General features: G+C 38.2%; 1 protein-coding gene across 1 annotated transcript in view; it reads right to left on the bottom strand.

Moving 5' to 3' along the window:
- The window catches only part of LOC307128781 (potassium voltage-gated channel subfamily H member 7), a gene marked incomplete at its 3' end in the record, with an annotated part of 183,975 nt that overhangs the window by 100,761 nt on the left and 61,347 nt on the right, over positions 1-21,867 (bottom strand). Inside the window, exon 3 of the mRNA XM_079820724.1 lies at positions 10,574-10,729. Coding sequence (XP_079676850.1) covers positions 10,574-10,729 — 156 coding nt within the window. The remainder of the gene's footprint in view (positions 1-10,573; positions 10,730-21,867) is intronic.

The following is a 21,867-nucleotide window of genomic DNA, read 5'->3' as shown; positions in this document are numbered from 1 at the left end:
GATTCAAGATGCATTTTCATACCTTTTGTAAACCGACTTAAAAATCAATGCAGACAACAGCAGTAAACCACGTCGTCATTTTGATCAACAAATGTCAATTCTCTTCATTCTTAACACAACAAACTTCAATAGCAATGAATTTTGCATTATTATGTTTGCATTATTTCAGAGTCCAAATCACTAATTTACTATACAAATTCGGTAACGGCCGCAAACACATCCGTAAAATCCAATTTCAATTTGCAAACATATGTTGCATGGCCATGCAGTATGCTATTCTGAACGCTGCCATACGACATGCTTTCACACCATTCAAGTGTCTCAGACACTCATTCAGACACAGCTGCTGTGTGTGTGTGAGCCCTGACTCAGCCCTGACTGGCTAGTGGTGCTTCACAAGGTTTGGGCCCTTCAACACCTACAGTACAAATTTAGGGTTCAGCAGCGAGTCCTTGTTGACTCTCCATGACACCCAGAGGCAGTAAAACACACACTCTCTCTCCAAACACTCGACAACATTCTCCACTATAAATAACCTTCACCTAGAGCAGCGTGTTTGCTAAGTGAGGATTTCTAGAGATGCTGAAGCGAGCAGCTGTGCAGCGCTCTGAACGAACACATGACCCCCACGGACACTCAAAGATGCGTCACCGCTGCCACGAGCGCCCACCCTGCGGCCCGCTGCGCTGTCACAGGAACCTGCCCTGCAGATAGAGGAAGTTAAAGGGTTAGTTCACCCAAAAATGAAAATTCTGTCATTAATTACTTACCCTCATGTCGTTCGACACCCGTAAGACCTCCGTTCATCTTCGGAACAGAAATTAAGATATTTTAGTTGAAATCTGATGGCTCTAAAAGGCCTCCAATGGCACAATGCACGGTTCACTCTCAAGACCCTTAAAAGGCACTAAAGACGTCGTTACAAAGTCCATCTCACTACAGTGGTTCTAAAATAACTTTATGAATCAGCGATAATAGTTTTTGTGCGCAAAAAAACCCTAAATAACGACTTACATAGTGATGACGATTTCAAAACACGGCATCATGAAGCTTCGAAGCGTTATGAATCAGCGCGTCGAATCCGCAGTTTGAATCGCCAAATTTCAGCAGTTTGGCGGTTTGATACGCGATCCGAATCATGATTCGGCTCTTTGATTCATAACGCTTCGAAGCTTCATGACGCCTTGTTTTGAAATCGTCATCACTATGTAAGTCGTTATTTAGGGTTTTTTTGCGCACAAAAACTATTACCGCCGATTCATAAAGTTATTTTAGAACCACTGTAGTGAGATGGACTTTGTAACAACGTCTTTAGCAGTGTTGGGGGTAACGCATTACAAGTAACTTGAGTTACGTAATAATATTACTTTTTCCAAGTAACTAGTAAAGTAACGCATTACTTTTCAAATTTACAAAAAAATATCTGAGTTACTTTTTCAAAAAAGTAATGCAAGTTACTTTTTCACATTAATATAAAATCAGTCAAATGCAAAATCAGAGTACTATGCAAACCTCCAATAATTAAATGTTAAATAAAACAACTATTTTTATGCATAATCTACCTTTATATGTAATTTACCAATGTCTTGCTGCTGACCTTTGATGATGAAAATTTAGATTTTTTGTTTTTATTGGTAAAACTTTTTTCTCCTGCATCCTATTCTACCATTATCCAGAATGGCAGCACAGCAGAGCTGCGCCCTCTACTGTTCATGTGAGTTTGCATTTTTACCTCAGCCTGGGGCTTATTATTTAAATTTTGGTATGAAGAGGTCTTTACCGTTGCACAAAAATACAACTTTTTGTTATAAACAAAAACAAGCCCAGCCCAGGTGAGAAAAAGTAACGCAAAAGTAACGTAACGCATTACTTTTCTTAAAAAGTAACTAAGTAACTCAATTAGTTACTTTTTAAGGGAGTAACGCACTATTGTAATGTATTACTTTTCAAAGTAACTTTCCCCAACACTGGTCTTTAGTACCTTTTAAGGGTCTTGAGAGTGAACAGTGCCATTGTGCCAATGGAGGCCTTTCAGAGCCATCAGATTTCAACTAAAATATCTTCATTTGTGTTCTGAAGATGAACGGAGGTCTTACGGGTGTCGAACGACATGAGGGTAAGTAATTAATGACAGAATTTTCATTTTTGGGTGAACTAACCCTTTAAGGAGACGACGGAGATGATAGATGTGATAAAATCATCCGCTTCCTTTCTCGTCCTCACTGAGGCTCTTTCTGTATATGACCTGGTTCATATCAGCCTGTTCGCCATTCACTGTCCGTCTGATGCATGTTTGATGCACACAAAACCCATTATAATCAGTGATGCTGTCTACACTTTGTTCGGCATGTGGCACAACAAATCGCCGACAGTGAACTGTTGCCCTATTCTATTTCTGACATACTCAATGTGCTTACGCTACTTCTGACCAAGCGGCAACCTCTCGCAGTTTCTCTTGAAGCCAATACGGAAGTGACTTAAACTGCAATTCATCGACTGACCACTAGAGACAGACTCCAGAAGGAGTAGAATCTCATTGAGCTCATGTTAAAATGCCCAACTTTACAGCAGAAAAAAAACATGTTTACAGTCTGGTGCAAATTGTGGTTTTGGTCTATACGGCTAGTTTTGCCCTTCATGACGACTGTGAGGGGGTGAATTTTTTTTATAACTCATTCGTTTACATTATATAAAGCCTTAAAGTTCTGCATAATTAAGGGTGTGGCCACTTTGAGTGACAGGTGGATTGTTGTTTGTTTGCTGTCTGTTAGTCATCACGTCACCTCAGCTCCGCCCACGTCCCGCCTCTTTGCCCATTTTCTGTTATCCGGGAGTGACGCACGGCCAGCTCGACCCTACGTTACGCTTCAAAACTGCTCTTCAGAATCCTATGGGCGACGTCACGGACACTACGTCCATATTTTTTTACAGCCTATGCTTCCGACATAAAGAACCATATTTGCAAGGGCCACTTTGTCGCATTCAGTGTAGGCACGGTGTAAAAGTTAAATGGGTCACAAATTGAGAAATCAACTTTCCCTTGAGCTCTTGATATAAAGGTCATCGTAATATAAGAATATCCTGTAAGTTTCAGAGCTGAAAATTTCCTTTTAAGTCAAAGAAAAGCTTTTATTGATAGCTGGCTCAGCAAACGATCTGCGAATGTGCATCCACGTGACATCAGAGTGAAGTGAAATGCCACCTCAAGACGAATGCCTAATTTTGTAGCCCCGCCCACTCGTGCATGTAATGACATGACGTGATAAATAACATGCACTCTAAAAAGTGCTGGGTTGAAAATAACCCAAGTTGGGTTGAAAATGGACCAGCAATTGGGTTGTTTTAACCCAGCATTTGGGTTAAATGTTTGCTTAAAACAACCCATTTGCTGGGTTAAAATTACCCAATTGCTGGGTTAGTCCATTTTCAACCCAACTTGGGTTATTTTTAACCCAGCAACCTAGAGTGTAGGCCTACGTGGAGCTAAACCAGATCGAACTTCCAAGCAATAAAGCTTATGGCATGTTTCAAACATTGAAACAGTCACTGTGGATTCGTTTGTAAACAAGAGACTGGATTTGCAGACAGGATGAGATTAAAAAACAATGCTGTAGTGGCTTCTGGATCGGACAGGAATGATGCAACACCATTTTGTGAGTAAACATGTTTTTTATATGTGATAGTATTGCATTGTTACGTTTGACATCTACTGATTATGTACGTGTCTAACTAAACATAACTTCCACGCTGTCACAGGCTGGAGTATCCTTTGTATTTGAGGTGTTGTTGGTTCATTGTGCTGCTATTGATGATCTGACTCAGTCACTCAGTCACGTATGGGCCAGGGTTCGCAAATCCGGACGTCCTGGGGCTTATGGTGGGTTATCTTAAATGGTGAAATAACATTCCTTTCTTGATGTGCGTTGTTCACTCTCTTGACTGGTAATTTGTAGGAAAAATAGAATCAATTTGAACATACTGATTTGTCTGAGGTGAAGTTTTGCTGATGCATGTACTGGCTTGTGGGTGTGCGTGCACGTGTGTGTGTGTGTGTGTGTGTGTGTGTGTGTGTGTGTGTGTGTGTGTGTGTGTGTGTGTGTGTGTGTGTGTGTGTGTGTGTGTGTGTGTGTGTGTGTGTGTGTGTGTGTGTGTGTGTGTGTGTGTAATTGAGTTAGTTTGAAAAGACATTTTGCGAGCCCTGTGGGCGAATCGTTCCGGTTGCCGTTTCTCCACATTGGAAGTTTTTAAAACAATTCCTCACATGTAATGCTGGGTACACATCAAAAGATTTTTTTTACATCTACAAGATTTTCAAAATGTGATAGACCACAAACATGAGGACAAATAATCCTAGATTTAACCGTTTTGCTCCTATAGAGTGTGGTGTGCCATGATGTGACAAAAACAGCACACCACACACGAACAGATTTTCAACCAAAGTCCCGACTGTAAACACAGGAAATCTCGCAGAGACTTAAGAATAAGCATGGCGGATGATATGCAGGAAGAAATTGCGATGATAGTGTTTGGAATGATTTTCATATTTCAATAAATATGGGTCCTTGTAATGTAGGTCAAACCAGTACACACACACACACACAAACAAAATCTTCTCTGTTGCTATAGCTACCTGGTACATCCATTGCAGACGCTATTTCTGACCAACTTACCTATGTGCCATGGTTTATTTTTAACCTAAAAAATTAAAAAGCATAACTGAAATAAATATTATCGCATTTGTTATGCTTCCGTATTCTCTCAGCGTGCTTTCTGATTGGATATTATTCCGTTTCACGTGAGTGTGCGTGCGTTTGTCCTCGGGGTTCCCCCCACACATCAGGATTTCTGATCGCGATCGGGACGGCTCCGACGTTCTTCCAAGCAGGTTCGGACACTCTTAACACACTTCACACCACAGGAAAATCTGATAAAATAATATTTAGAACCATCAAGATAATCGGGACATAGCTAGGATTGTCAGAAGGGGGGAAATCGGCCCAAAATCAGCCCGATTATCTTTTTGTGTGTACCCAGCATTAGGGAGCCGAAGCTCATAGATTTGAATTGTGATATAAAGTCAGAATTGTGTGTATAAAGTCAGAATTATGTGTACAAAGTCAGAATTGTGTGTATAAAGTCAAAAAAAGAGAAAAAATGGAAAAGGGGAAAAAAAATCGCCTTTTTGACAATGACTTGTGTTTATAAATAGCCCCGTTCCTTTTTTTTTTTTTTTTTTTTTGTTCTGTTGTTTTCTGTTTATTTATTCACTTTTGTATTTTGACTACATTTTGGTATGTGTATACTCTCTTTCCCCTACGAGAGTTTTGTATTTTGCTGTTTTTTGTCAATAAAAATAATAATAATAATAATAATAATATGCAAAACTGTTATCCAATCATAGCAGTGGGTGTTTACTTCCAAGTCCTCAATGCGGCACACCCATAAAACTGAGCGTTTCAAGAGCTAGGCTCAAAACCAGGGTAAAAAATAGCCTATTACTTATTCATTATGATGTTTTTGAATGTAAAAACCATGCGAAGCCAATGAAGACCATAAATGAAGACCATAAAAACCATAGTTTTGTAGTCTTTTGTAGTTTTTCTTGTTGATTAGTTCTCTGATTGTTCCCAGGTGTGTCTTGTTAGCCAATTACCCCTTGTGTATTGAAACCCCAGTGTTTCTCGTGTTCCTTGTCGAGTCTTGCCCTGCATCAATGTTATGTTTGGTGCACTCGTTCTATTCCCAGTGTTGGATTTGTTTTTGTGTTTATCCTAGTATTAAACTCACTGCATTTGATCCAGCTCTCCTTTGTTTTTGAGTTTACCCCATGTAACAGAGTGCAGATCATCTAAAAACACAACAGAGCAGAAAAACACAGGCAGACGGGGAAATCCGGGATATCAAAAACACAGGGAACCAGAGTGAGAGCGCACAGAAATCCAGTGTGACACTTAAGGCAGGATCACACTACACACTACACAATTTTTGGCTGGATTTTGTCGCAGATTTCCGAGGTCTGCGACAAAACCCCCGGATTGTGGCCAAATCAGTGCTTGTTGTGGTTGCTGATGCTTGTCCAATAAGAGAAGTCACAGATGCTGCCATATTTTTAAACAGGTTTGCCGCTTGTTGAAATGCCTAAATCCATTTGTAACGTTTATAACAAATGACTGGTTTTTAGTGGTTTATTTAGACAAAATAGTGGTGTTTTATACTGTTTTTCAACTATAATTTATTTTGAGTTCACTATTAAACTAAACAATTTTTTAATTCTACAAATGTACACATTTATTAACACTGTTAAATGTAATATTTAACAACATATAAGTTTGCATATGTGTTTTATGTCTTGTATCGTATTTGATACATCAGGCTTTTATGGTTCATATAGTGTGATATAATGAGAATATGGAGTTCATACTCAAGGAAGATGTTTATTAATTAAACAAATGCAATTCGGTGCAGTTGCTGATATCTGGCCAAAAAGTCAGATACAATTCTGATAGCTTGTAATGTAAATCAGAGATTTTTATAACAGTATATCAGACTGATTATATAAAATGCATATAAATATCATTCCCAATAATATGTCTTAAGATTATATTAAATGCTTAGTTTATGATCAAAGTGCTGTAGTTCTTATTGTGGGGGACACAAACACAATTCTATGCAATACAATGTGGACATTTTTACAATTATATTAAAAGGCTTTTTACTTGCTAAAAAAACAAATAAACTATCATCCAGACAGATTGTAAAAGCCTTAGACATTTGCATATCAAATATGATGGGCTTTATAGAATTACATTTTGTTTGAGGCTCTTAGTAGACAGCAAACCAGATGAATAGAACGATACAGTCCGCCTAGGAATTGTTCTAGACTTATTACTTTTTTGATGGATCGTAATTATGATCAGACTCGTCTACGGTCTGGTGTTTTTTCTGAGTCTATTTCAGATGGACCAGCATTCAAAATCACAACTAACTGATCGCTTTCCGTGCTGGTCAGATCACCCAAGGTGCCCGACAGCATCCTGTCACCTGAGATGACAAAAAGAAGAGCATATTGGATTGTTCTGCAGGCCGGGAACTAAAGCTGCTCATGCTGATGAGCGTGTTAAATCCTTGATATGAAGCCAGTTACGAAAGCGTCCCACATCTGAGCCGAGAGGAGACAATGCCAGCATCCCACCTGCTTCTGAGAGTCTCAGCGAGAGCCTCCTGTCTAATTAGCATGCTCTGTTGAGAAACGCCCACTGCGCTCAACTGTTCCACACGCCGGCCAGTTAAAGCACTTCCTGTTGTCACTGGGTCTGAACACGACTGATTACAATGGCTGGTTTAGCACAGCGGAGGTGGGGTTGTGAAGGAGTCACGAGGAAGTGATTCCTGCATGATTTTAATTCCATCAATCAAAGATTGTCAGAGACATTTCTGCAGTTTATATACACACAATAGGAATTGGAACAATGTGAAAGCTTCAGTTTTGTTGTCAATGCATTAGCAAACAAAACTATAGAGCACAACAGCAGGAAGTTAAAATCTGAATATTAATAAATGTTGTTCTTTTGAACTTTCTGTTCACCAAAGAATCCTGAAAAAAAATGTATCAACTGTTTTCAACATTGATAATAATAAAAAATATAGCTGCAATTAACAGAGTTCAAGCGCTTTAAGGCCTTTAAGCACATCCATAAAAATATATATTTTATTTAGCAAGCATGTAACAACCTATAGGTCACAGATGGAAAACACCATTTACAGCCAAAACTGGCAATTTACTAATGAAATATATGGGTTTTAAAGCTTTTTTAACTGTTGTCGAGGTTGAGACAACCTAGGACTAGTTCACAAACATGTTTTTTTTAAATAATCTCCAATATTTACTAACGGTGGGCCGTTATCGGCGTTAACGTGAGACTCTTATCGGGCGATAAAAAAAATATTGCCGTTAATCTAAGTTGGGTTGGGAGCTGGGTCTATACTACGCAAGCTATGATGACTTTCGAGTTGACACGCACCCGCCTCCTCTCATTCAGTCCGGTTTAACCCTCTGAACATGGCGAACTGGATGTTTCCTCATGCCAGCGTGTTAGTATTGGTGTGACCGGTCTGAATTTCGCGCGGGGTTGCACATAACGTTAATTCTACTAATTCCCACAGATTTCGCGCTCGCATCTGAAGTGCACACACACATACCGTAATAAAGCCGCCTCTGACATACAAGTGCAAAAATGAGCTCCTTTTTCCATCTTATTAATGGTCAAATACACTCAAAAATGTCTCAATGCCCATCTTGGTGAGTTTTAACGTAAACACAGTCGTAACCAGCTCACAGGAACAGTGTTTGGGATCCATGCGTGCGTCAGGTCTTACGAGCACATATTCTGAATGCCTTCGGCAGAATTCAAATGAGCCATTTTAATCTAGATGAATCTAGATTAATTCCAAGATTACAGTGAGATTAATCTAGATTAAAAAAATGTATCTATGCCCACCACTAATATTTACTGAACGATCCGATTGACAGCAGCGGTCCTACAGGCAAAGTTTCTCAGAATGAGGAGTTTTACAATATGGTATGAATGTTGTGGGCATGTGTGGAAAATCGTGTGATATGCAATCTTTTATGCATGGGAAAAACTCGACAGCCACCCCCAGTGGCCAATTTCTTTCGAATTTCTCATAGGCCTCTAGGGCCGTGATAGCCTGGATGCCAGCCGAACTTAGCCCCGCCCACAACATTGAGGTCGGGAAGTTCGGTCTGGACTTGATCTGTTGTGGAGAAACAGATCAGTTCGGACCAATCAAATTGCCAGGACGGGCTTTATACGATGATGGACAGATGATCAACAGTAACGAAATCATCCACGTCACCAAAGAACGCTTGGGTTGAATTCGTTTACTAAACGGAGAACTTGTTCATATATGCATTCACCTTTACTATTTCTCTCAAAAATTATGATCGTGTTGGTAAGTACTTCGCGTATCTTTAAATTCATTTACAACACCGGCAAAGATTGTTTACACTCATCTACTTCTTCCAGCGTGTGTGCAGTTGAGTTCTGTTGACAACTGTGCGTCGCTCAACATGCGTCACTTATTCCGTTGCTCTGATTGGTTGTAGGTCTCTCCAATTGAGTGCAGAGGCATTTTCTTTCCTGGTTCGGTTGAAACACGCCCCATAATCACAGCCCAATGGAGAAGTATCAGACTCATATTCTGACTAGAATCTGACTATGATGACGTCAGGCTAGGGCCGTGAGTCAAACAGGCCCAGTGAGTTTTGTTCCAATCGGCCTCCGTTAACCTTGTCTGACAGCCGCTTGAAATTCATTGGCTGATGGCAGTCATGTTTTTCTAGAACTTTCAAGAACTATGAATGTCCTCATAGACAATAGCGGAACCTTTGACAAAAACACCATATGCCAGTTTTCAAGTCAATTGGACTGACTGTTGCGTAGCTATAGCCGTTTTTTCAATTTTATAGCACCACCAAGTGGCCAGTCGCTGAGTCCCTTTTCACGCAACCACAGGCCGAGTCCATGCATAGGTGTAACTGAGTTTGGTGAAATTATCTCATTACGTTCAAGAGGGATAGCCGTTTTAGTAAAAGTGTCCACGCCCACTTCGAACGTTTTGGCGCCCCGTCGCGGATAAAGACAATTCGACTCCAAAGACTGCACTGGTTTGGTTACGATCGGAAGTAGATTTTTCGAAAAAATCCTAAATACCCGAAAATCTCACCAGGGTGATCTGAATCCAATAGAATCCGAACGGTTTAGGAGTTATGAGCCATTACATTCTTTTGATCGCTGTAGCGCCACCATCAGGCCGATTGGGCCGAGCCTTGGTGACGTTGTAGACGGTGTGAGTACTACCAGCCCTCAAAGTTTCAAGTGTCTACGCTTTACGCTTTGGTCTGGCTGATCCCTTTTAGGGGAGAATGCTGATCCTTGGAAATTAAAACAATTACATTAGGGTTTCAGCGCTACATGTTTGAACTCTTAATAAATGTGTCTTGAGTATCAGATCATTAGAATGATTTCTGAAGGATCATGTGACACTGAAGACTGGAATAATGATGCTGAAAATTCAGCTTTAAACACTATAAAACATTACAATAGAAAATAACTATTCTAAATTATAATAATATTTCACAATATTACTGTTTTGACTGTATTTTTTATCTAATAGATTCAGCCTTGGTGCTTGGTGCAAACATGCTTCAGTTAAAAGTTTAAAATGTTGTGATTCATTTTAGAGCTGGCTAGTTTGGATCATGCACTCTGAAAGATGCTGGGTTAAAAACAACCCAAGTTGGGTTGAAAATGGACCAACCCAGCAATTGGGTTGTTTATCAAACATTTAACCCAATCGCTTAGTTAAAACAACCCAGTTGCTGGGTTTGTCCATTTTCAACCCAGCAATTTTTTAGAGTGTGGTCTATTAAACATGCTTATGGAGAGAAAATATGGGATACATATTTGCAGAAAGAGCTGTGTGGAAAATCTATATTAGAAATCAAACTGACAGAGAAAAACTAATAATAATGAAAAGAGTTTGCACTCACTGATTTCAGGTTTGGCAGGCGGGGTGATGTTCAGCCTCTCCATAGAGTCGCTCGTCTCCTCGTCCAGAACATAATCGAAATTCAAGATGAACATCATCACAACTCCTTCCTCGTTCTTCACCGGGATGATGTGAGTGTTGCACTGGAAGTCTGACCCTACAAGAGGAAGATGAAGACATGTTTAACTTCCTAACTGTGCTCTGGTTAATTTGGTCCTGTTGCCGCCCCTCGTCTGCTGTCTGGACCACATCTGACTTGTTAATGAAGACACATGGCACGGTTGCTCATACTGAGAGCTGTGAAGACGGGTGAGGATTATAAACTGCCAAATCAAGCGGATGAAACAGAGAACTAAATCACCATAAGGTACTGTGCTTATCATAAAAATGGTTTCATTTCAAAGGAAACTCACTCATGTTGTCCCATACTCGTATGCTGTATTTCTTTCATGGAAAGTATTCATTTTCATGAAGAACTTTTCCATAAAATAACCATTGTTAAAGTGGGGGAAAAACACACTAAGAGTGGCGCATATAACTATATACGTTTTATGAAGTCAAATTTAAGTTGTTAATGTTCCATTTTAGTGTTTTTCAAATTATTCTATTTCACACGAGGGTTCGTTTTTGAATGTCAGGCTTTCTTTTGGGACTATTTTCATTTGCAGAAAAAATTTATATGAAATCTTGTTTGTTGTATGAAAGCAACAACACTGGCTTTTGTGATATTGCTTTATTTATAATGGTAACAGCAAGTTAATGTTAATATTAGTTATCATGTACAATACATTTACAAAATGTATCAATTGTGTTTAATGTTAATTCTTACATATGCTAAGGCTTTTTTAACCTTTCAAGTTTTGTGAATTAACAATGAACAATAAATTAATATTATCTTTCTTAGATTAATAAATGCTATAAAATGTTCATTGTTAGTTCATGCAATAGTTTATGCAATGCATTGACTAGTACTGATATTAAAAAACGTTGGTCTTATGCTATGAAATACTGGCAAAGAAGCTTACAGTAATATAACAATAATAGTGGTTGTCTTTGGAGAATACGTTTCAATTTTGCTGTCAGTGCAATAATACAACCTTTCTCTAATTAACCCTCGGCAAGCGCCAAACGAGAGTAAAAATCGGTGTTGGCGAGTATATGAAATGGTGTCATTTGGCAGTTGACTGGTAACATTTCATGCATTTTAACAATGTATAAACGCTGGGACAGTTGACGGGCCACAGCTGCATTGTCATGAAAGTTTAAGCCTTGACAAGTTAAATATTCAAGCACAAGACGCGAAAGGGAGCTCATTTCGTTTCTCCACAGAAATCCGAAGCGCTCGCCCAGAAACAGAAAGCTGTGTCACAGACAGCACACGAATACTAAACTGAGCTCTCTTTATCAGTGTATCAGTATATTAGATCCGTGCATTCGCTATTAATTTAATAATAACAAATTGTTACATTTATATAGCGCTTTTCTAGGTACTCAAAGCGCTTTACATAGAAGGGGGGAAACTCGTCAACCACCATCAATGTGCAGCACCACCTGGATGATGCGACGGCAGCCATATTGCGCCAGAACGCCCACCACACACCAGCTGATTGGTGGAGAGGAAACGGGGATGATATGGAGGCCATGATAGACGGGGGCCAATGGGCAAATTTGGCCAGGATGCCGGAGTTACACACCTACTCTTTATCGAAGGACATCCTGGGATTTTTAATGACCACATAGAGTCAGGACCTCGGTTTAACGTCTCATCCGAAGGACGGAAGGACTTAAAGTGGCACAACCCATTCTCACTCCCAGGCGACAAAATTTGAAACATGGTAAAGTGCCTTTCTCGTCACAATGAAGACGCTAAAGGCACCCCTAGGTGTCACTATATTGACGCACAGGTGCTCCAGTGATTTCAGTTGTTTGTCCAATGCGTCAAATCAAGACGTGTTTAATTCTTTGAATTCGTAAAAGCAGACATGATTTTATGAATATTTATAGGCTACTTTTATATTTTGGATCAACTAACCCAACTCCTACCCTAAACCTACCCACTTCTAAACAATATAAAACACATAACAGGCAAATAAAAGTACAGTCTAGGGCTGCACGATTTGGGGAAAATATCTAATTGTGATTATTCTGGTTAAAATTGCGATTGCGATTTGAAATGTGATTATTATTATTATTTATTAATTTTTACAAATGGAAAGTGTGTATATAACATTTTGTGATTATATATTAATGTGACTAATAATAATAATTATGATTATTATTGCTAAATAAAAATAAGAAATATTACTATTAAAATAACATTCATTATTAAAAAATTAAAATAGAGCATTTAAGAATAAATATAAAAGTATAATAATAATATTTATATTTTACAGAAAACTAAAAATTATGGGTTACCTGTTAGTATGCAGACAGCCTATGACTAAAAATCATTAGAAAGGTCTAAGGATTTACTGTAAAAAAAACGATTATTATTATTATACAAATCTGTGCTTTTTACCTGCGATATCAATTTCTTGAAGACTATGTCTTTAATATGAAATATGAGCCTCTTATGCATCCACTGTGGGGATTAAAACTCCTGTACATTGAAGAAAAACATATGGATTGTCATATAAATGTATTTAGACTAGAGAGAAGTTTTATTTTTCTTATTTTCTACCCGAAAGTTTCATTCAGCAGAAACGGCACATTTGCACTAGAGAAGTAATCGTTTGTTTTCAGGAAATCCCAATGGGAAATCCCTAAATTGAAGCTAGCTGTATGCTGAATAAAACGAAGATAGAAACGCTTTGACGGATTAAACATGAAGATAATACTTGTGCGACAAGATATGGTGTATTTGAGTTCTTCAAGCCTTCTCGGGTATTTTCATAATAATAAAAGTTTGCAGTGCTGATTAGCATTCTGTGATAAGAAGCCACATCAGCTCGACTGACGATATAAAGTGAGTTAAAACCTGTTATTAAACGTTGAATTTGGTTGGACAACAGGTTTATGAACGCTTCGCATTACTAGTTTGTGAAGATGTTTGACACGTGTTGCTCAAACTCGCAGTGCTTTCAGGCGATGCAGCGTTTACTCCTGATCCCAGAGCCGCTCTTCACTGACACGCTGGGCATTTATTTATTTCATTAAAATCGCAGCCTTTGCGCTTTCATAATTGCACATAAGCCAAATCGCAATTGCGGTTCGATTTTGATTAATTGTGCAGCCCTAGTACAGTCACAGGTATTTTTTGCAAAAACTGACCAAAACTTGTTAAAAGTTAAAAGTATTGCATTCCAAGTCTTTTGAAGTCATACGATATCTTCATGTGAAGAACAGAGTTGATCTTAATGTTTTAATCGCTGAAATGATGATCCAGCCGCTACGTGAACGCAGCGCACTCATTCATATCTCATTCAAAAGATACCCCCGACTCTTTAGCATGACACAATCGGTCACGAGACCCACACAAGAGCCAATGCAATTTCACTATGAAATCATAACTGACAATTTCATGGCCGATAAAAAATATGTGGCAAAAAGTTAGTTTTAGGCCCTGTATTAGGATATACACTCACCTAAGGGATTACTAGGAACACCATTACCATACTAATACTGTGTTTGACCCCCTTTCGCCTTCAGAACTGCCTTAATTCTACGTAATATTGATTCAACAAGGTGCTGAAAGCATTCTTTAGAAATGTTGGCCCATATTGATAGGATAGCATCTTGCAGTTGATGGAGATTTGTGGGATGCACATCCAGGGCACGAAGCTCCCGTTCCACCACATCCCAAAGATGCTCTATTGGGTTGAGATCTGGTGACTGTGGGGCCATTTTAGTCCAGTGAACTCATTGTCATGTTCAAGAAACCAATTTGAAATGATTGGAGCTTTGTGACGGTGCATTATCCTGCTGGAAGTAGCCATCAGAGGATGGGCACATGGTGGTCATAAAGGGATGGACATGGTCAGAAACAATGCTCAGGTAGGCCGTGGCATTTAAGCGATGCCCAATTGGCACTAAGCGGCCTAAAGTGTGCCAAGAAAACATCCCCCACACCATTACACCACCACCACCAGCCTGCACAGTGGTAACAAGGCATGATGGAGCCATGTTCTCATTCTGTTTACGCCAAATTCTGACTCTACCATCTGAATGTCTCAACAGAAATCGAGACTCATCAGACCAGGCAACATTTTTCCAGTCTTCAACTGTCCAATTTTGATGAGCTCATGCCAATTGTAGCCTCTTTTTCCTATTTGTAGTGGAGATGAGTGGTACCCGGTGGGGTCTTCTGCTGTTGTAGCCCATCCGCCTCAAGGTTGTGTGTGTTGTGGCTTCACAAATGCTTTGCTGCATACCTCGGTTGTAACGAGTGGTTATTTCAGTCAAAGTTGCTCTTCCATCAGCTTGAATCAGTCGGCCCATTCTCCTCTGACCTCTAGCATCAACAAGGCATTTTCGCCCACAGGACTGCCGCATACTGGATGTTTTTCCCTTTTCACACCATTCTTTGTAAACCCTAGAAATGGTTGTGCGTGAAAATCCCAGTAACTGAGCAGATTGTGAAATACTCAGACCGGCCCGTCTGGCACCAACAACCATGCCACGCTCAAAATTGCTTAAATCACCTTTTCTTTCCCATTCTGACATTCAGTTTGGAGTTCAGGAGATTGTCTTGACCAGGACCACACCCCTGAATGCATTGAAGCAACTTCCATGTGATTTTTCCATAGATAATTGCATTAATGAGAAATTGAACAGGTGTTCCTAATAATCCTTTAGGTGAGTGTATATACAATGGCATTATTGCAAAATGTTACCTTTTATAATCAGCAGAAATGATAGTTGCAGGATAAAACACAACAGAACATAATTAGACCCCTCAAAATGCACTTCTTGTGAGCTCCTTCAAAGCAGATGGGCCGAAGCACAATCTCATTTGCACTATACAGCCGGAGAAGGTGAGATTTAGGAGCTGAACCTGAAGAAGTGAAGAGGTGATGGCAGCTTTCATCTGCTCTCTGATACCGACGGTACATTACTGAAATACCCTCTCCAGCTCCACAACCTCGAAGAGAGAGAGAGCACAGAGAGAGAGAGACTGTCCTGAGCTGGAGGGTGTGATCATGGATAAATGCGGTGAATCAGACCCGGAGGTCAGAGGTCACAGCCTGTGCCTCTCTCTGCAGGCTTAGCCCTGTTCAGCTGCTGTTTTTCTGCAGCCCGGCCCACGTGGACGAGGCAGGGACTTAGCAGGGTATGACCGGCACAGTGAATTTGTCCACATGGACAGCAATGTTCTCCTTTTATCTTTTTTTTCTTCTTTTTTTAGTCCAATCCATCCTTGTGTCCTTCTCATTCAGTCCACTCCCAAAGCCCCTTTAGTGATGAAAGGATACAAAAAAAGCTTGCCCTCTCAGGCTGCTGATATCTGCTGCGCTGAAGGATTATTAAAATGTTTGGGAGTTTGTATGAAAGCTTGGGGCTGACATAATATAGTATATCATACAACAGATCGAATTTGTCCTGGATGCTGATTGAGACTATAGAGGTGGACTATGAGTGCTGATGCAGGAGGGAAGACACAGACTCGTGGGCTCCTGCAAAATATATGTATCTAATAATAACAGCAAGAAGTCTGTCACCTGAGATCTGAAGCGTTGTGTGTGTGGAAATGGGAAAAAATAGTCTATAGACACCAGGACGACAGATAATCAAACCGGACCGGAGTGAAATAACACATAGGCCTCTTCCTACGGATTTTCACAGGTGGAAACGGGACAAAACTTGAATGTTTTGGATGGGAGCACCATAAAACCTAGAACAAACACCATTAAAAAAAACATGTTCGAAATAAAATAAGCACTAACTGAAATAATAAATACATACACCATATTGCCAAAAGTTTTGGGACGCCTGCCTTTTACATGCACATGAACTTTAATGACATCCCATTCTTAATCCGTAGGGTTTAATATGGAGTTGGCCCACCCTTTGCAGCTCTAACAGCTTCAACTCTTCTGGGAAGGCTTTCCACAAGGTTTAGGAGTGTGTTTATGGAGATTTTTTTATCTTTCTTCTAGAAGCGCATTTGTGAGGTCAGGCACTGATGTTGGACGAGAAGGCCTGGCTCGCAGTCTCCGCTCTAATTCATCCCAAAGGTGTTCTATCGGGTTGAGGTCAGTCAAGTTCCTCCACACCAAATTCGCTCATCCATGTCTTTATGGACCAATGTTTTGTTCATGTGCAGTCATGCTGGAACAGGAAGAGGCCAATCCACATATTTTTAACGTGGCCTACCACTTCGTGGCTGAGTTGTTCCCAATTGCTTCCGCTTTGTTATAACACCACTAACAGTTGAGTGTGGAATATTTAGTAGTGAGGAAATTTCACGAATGGACTTATTGCACAGGCGGCAGCCAATCACAGTACCACGCTTGAGTTCTCTGAGCTCCTGAGAGCGACACATTCTCTCACTGATGTGTGTAGAAGCGTCTGCATGACTAGTGCTTGATTTATACACCTGTGGCCATGGAAGTGATTGAACACCTGCATCCAATAATTTGGAGGGGTGTTCCAATACTTTTGGCAATATAGTGTATTAGAGTGGCCATATGTCTGGATTTAGGCCGTACAGTCCGGACTTTAAGCCCCCTGTCCGGTGTCCGGTGTACGGCGCAGCCTCAAGCCGGACACTCATTTGTCCTCCTTTTTGGAGTTGCACTGAATCAGCCTAAAAAAACCCGCTCTAGAATCTTTATAGGGATGCAGCAGCACAGCGGCTAATGCCGTACGATCTCTGGTCAAACAAATGATTGGCTGAAAGCGGTGTCAAATAAATATCTGATATTCAACCTCAATAATCACTGTATCACAAAATTGTTTTGTAGTTGCGAGTACACCAGAGTACTATTCAATTATTCTTGCCTCACTAAATTAATAAAGTGTCCTCCTTTTTGGTGTTATGAAAATGGCCACCCTATAGTGTGTATATATAATAAACTTGACTAAATACTATAAATATCAAGAACACTCAACAAAAGTACTAAAACTTTTTTTTTCTTCTTTTTTTTTATATTAACAAAAACTACAATAGTATAGGCTATTAGTTACACTAGAACAACACTGGCGTGAACGATCTGTTGGGTGAAACAAAATGAAGCAAAATGCTTAATTTAAACACTTACTAATGTCGCCTTTGGTTTGGCTTGCTCAGTTGGGGGCACTACATTTTCAACTAAATATCCAAATCAATTGAATTACTAAACTAAATTAAATACATCAACTAAATTACTGATATGCCCACATTGTCACTGTATGATAATTGAAATGAGCTGATGACATCCCCGTGATGACAGCCGAATTAAATTCTGTTGCATTATTTTCCTGTTTAACACTGTGAAGCTGCTATGAAACAATTGTCATTGTAAAAAGCGCTATAAAGTTGACTTGACTAATGCATTATTAATAAAAAATAGTTATATCTGTTAATATTTTTTATGGACCTGAGCTAACAATGAATAGTTGAATTTTTATTAACGTCAGCAAAGATTAATAAACACTAGTTAATGCATTAACTAACAATGAGCATTTGTTAATGTTAACTAATGGAAACTTATTGTAAAGTGTTACCAAATGAACCAACACATTTCCATGTCTTAAAAAAAAAAGTAAGATTAGATACGGATTTAAAACAATTATTTTCAAGATTATACTCAACAAATAGCAGTTAAAAAAATCTCGAACTGTGCATAAGAAGAAAAAATGACTATAAATATTTTCATAACTATTTTGTAAAATATTTATTCATTTTAATATTTAAATGATTTTATATTTAATTAACTCTAACCTTTTTTTTAATTAATTTTAAGAATGTATTCATTTTGAACTTTATATAACTTTATGCATTTTAATCACTATTCTAAAATATATTCTAAAATATTAGCATTTTTTCATGGGAACATGGGATAGCAGTCATCTTTATCAGGTCTTTATTTGGCCTGACCGATATACTGGTCTCCTAACTCATTAAAATGCCTTTGAAAGGTGTAAATCAAAGTACACGATCAAATTATTTTATTTGCATATACCATTCAAAGTTTGGGGGTCGGTAAGATTTTTAATGATTTTGAAAGTCTTTATTTGATTAAAGTAAAAACAGTAATATTGTGAAATATTATTACAAATTAAAAGAACCGATTTCTATGTGAATATATTTTAAAATGTAATTTATTCCTGTGATTCAAAGCTGCATTTTCACCATCATTACTCCAGTCTTCAGTGTGACATGATCCTTCAGAAATCATCCTAATATGAAACATTTCTTATTGTTATCAATGTTGCATGTGCTGCATAATATTTTTGTGGAAACCGTGATATATTTTTGTTAGGATTTTATGACGAATAGAAAGTTTGAAATAGAAATCTTTTGTAACACTATAAATGTATTATCAGCAGAAATGTACTGAAATCTGGTCCAGAACAGCAGATTCACACTATTCTTTCTCTCTTTCAGGCCCTCCACACCTCTCATGGTCACAGTCACACCCAGCAGGAGCCCAATATCTCAGCTTTTCTTCTACAGCGCTGACGCTCATATAGGACACAAGCAGGGGATGGTCTATGGGGGCTTCTGGAACATGCTGGACTAAGCATTTCCCGCATCCTGAGCAGTACATCAACGTCTCCGGCACCGGCAGGTATCATTAATACTTCCAACGCAAACGCCGGCAAGAAAAATGGATCAAATGAGGTGTGGAATATCCTGTGGCAAATGCAATTTAATCTACATGTTCAATGTAATCTAATGAGCACGCAAAGCAGAAGTGATCGAAAAATCCTCTGTCCTGTCAATGACAAGATACAATCACGAAATGATTTCAGCCATTTACGAAGATGTCCTCATGAAAGGTGGAAAAAGGACTGGAAATAGCCAGGAAATCAAATCAAATGTGCAGTTTTTTTAGTAGTAGTTAAACATAAAGTCAAGTCAGCTTTATTTCTACAACACAGATGCTTCAGAGCAGCTTTACAGTGATGATAGGAAATGAGTTTTGTTTTATATGAAAAGCTAAAGTACGTTTTTGATTGATTAATTTCTGTTGTAAAAACTGATTTCAAAATGTAAAAATGCATGTAAAAAAAGTGCACAAAATAAAAACAATGTAAATATTATTATTATAAGTATATTATAAATAAATAAAAAGAACAAGAATGATTGCATCTCTTAAATGTCTTAATTTAGTCATAATTTAGACCTTTTTAAATTTTCAGCTTTTTATTTCATATTTTCAACATTTTATCTTATAATTGACTTAGCACATCATATTTTCGACTTATCTCACTATTATGACTTTTAAAATCATATTTTTGACTTTTTATCTAATAATGAAGAGATTTAAATTCATATTTTTATGACATTTTCACCATTTTATCTTATAATTATGACTTAGCATGTCATATTTTTGACTTTTTATCTCACTATTATGACTTTTAAAATCATATTTTCATAATTGTATCTCATAATTATGACTTAGCATGTTGTATTTTCGACTTTTTATCTCACTATTATGACTTTTAAAATCATATTTTCAACATTTTATCTCTTAATTATGACTTTATGATCATTGAAATGAGCTGATCAGTAATATAGTTGAATATTTAGTGTCCCCAACTGAGCTTTGGTCATTGTTTCTAGACAATGACCAAAAAAAAAAGTAAAGTTAAAAAAAATAAAAAAAATAAATAAAAAGTAATATATATTTATATATATATAATAAATATTTCCATGATTTTTAAATTGTATTAAATGTAAGGCTATTAGAATAAAAATAATTGCTTATTAAATTACACATTTATTTATTTATTTATTTGAATTTGATTTTATCTTTTTTATATATACTTCTACCTGATCGGACTCCAAAAAGTGATTTTGTTGGTGATTTCAGTTTGATTCAGTCATATTACATAATATAATTAACTTAAAAACCATTTAATTTAGATGTTATTACATGAAGTGCATATTTTAGATCATTTAACATCATAAACCTTTAATCAGAGATAGCTTTTATGCAGTTCACTTGCAGTTAATAGCCCTGCGGGATGAATTTATGAATGTATAATGTATATTCAAGGAATAGTAAAAGCTGTTCAGAAGAAGTCTGATGTTCTGTATGCATAAAGTCTGAAACTCTGCGTGATACATCCCCTCAAAAGGACGGCATTTCAATGCTTAAATCCTGCTTATGTTAAATACTTCAACAAAATCTTCTTCTGTTTATGGAAAAAGCCCATGATGGAAATATAAGCGGCTCTGGAGGAAAACAAAAGGAGTTCAGAGTTCAGGTCATTAACCACCCGCAATCCAGTTTAACCAGTTACAATTCCAGTTAACCAGAGTTTATCTACTAGTGGTGCAAAACGAACGTTTCATCATGATATGATATAACATATGACGATAATTGTCATAACTAAAAGCATGCTTCAGTGCCATTATCTGTAAATAGAGAAAAGTTGCTTCAGTATTTTATTGAACAGATAAATTGTCATATGTATCTCTCTAACAGAGTTCATTGTAAAGCATCATCTATTGTGAAGGCTCATTTCATTATGGTTATTGTATTGCTGTGCTGGAGTTTATTTTCAAGGAAGTACGGTGCCTATTAATGGGAAAAGCTACAGTAGCGTCTTTAGCTAGTCAGCTTAAGATCCTGTCCATTTAAACTGGTTATATCTGCTGAGCCTAGTAGTGAATGTTTTATAGGGAGATGATTTGTAGGATAATCTCTCGCTCTCTCTCTCTTTAATTATGAGAAATAATCATCCGCACAGTCATACAGAACAAAAACACAACCAAATCAATGTTCTTCTGCAAAATGCATGCAGTTTTGGGGGGATTTTTTAGGGCCAAAAGTGACATAGAGCAAAGGTGCACTTAGGGCATGTCCGAATCCACTTATGCTAGTTTAATGGCGAAAAAACGGTTGGCACACCAGGCATATGGTCTAAAAGGGTTGTCCCTAGTCTCTTAATGAGTCATGGGTGTGTTTTGGCCATAACGTGCAATAAACCAATCAGGGTCTCATCTCCCATTCCCTTTAAAAGCTAGTTGTGCTCGCACCATGGCGGAATCACTATTTACATGCCAGAATTAGGGAGCAGATTTGGCAGACAACAAATTATAGATCACCCGTTAGATCTACACAAGACGAATTCTATCTCATGTTTAACCACAACAGAGGCATCCGAGCCAGCGGCAAACGCCAGAAGGACTGGCCGAGGAAA

The sequence above is a fragment of the Gobio gobio genome, assembly GCF_949357685.1.
Source record: "Gobio gobio genome assembly, chromosome: 7".
In the NCBI taxonomy this organism is placed as follows: Eukaryota; Metazoa; Chordata; class Actinopteri; order Cypriniformes; family Gobionidae; genus Gobio; species Gobio gobio.
This window is presented reverse-complemented; position numbering and strand designations above follow the sequence as displayed.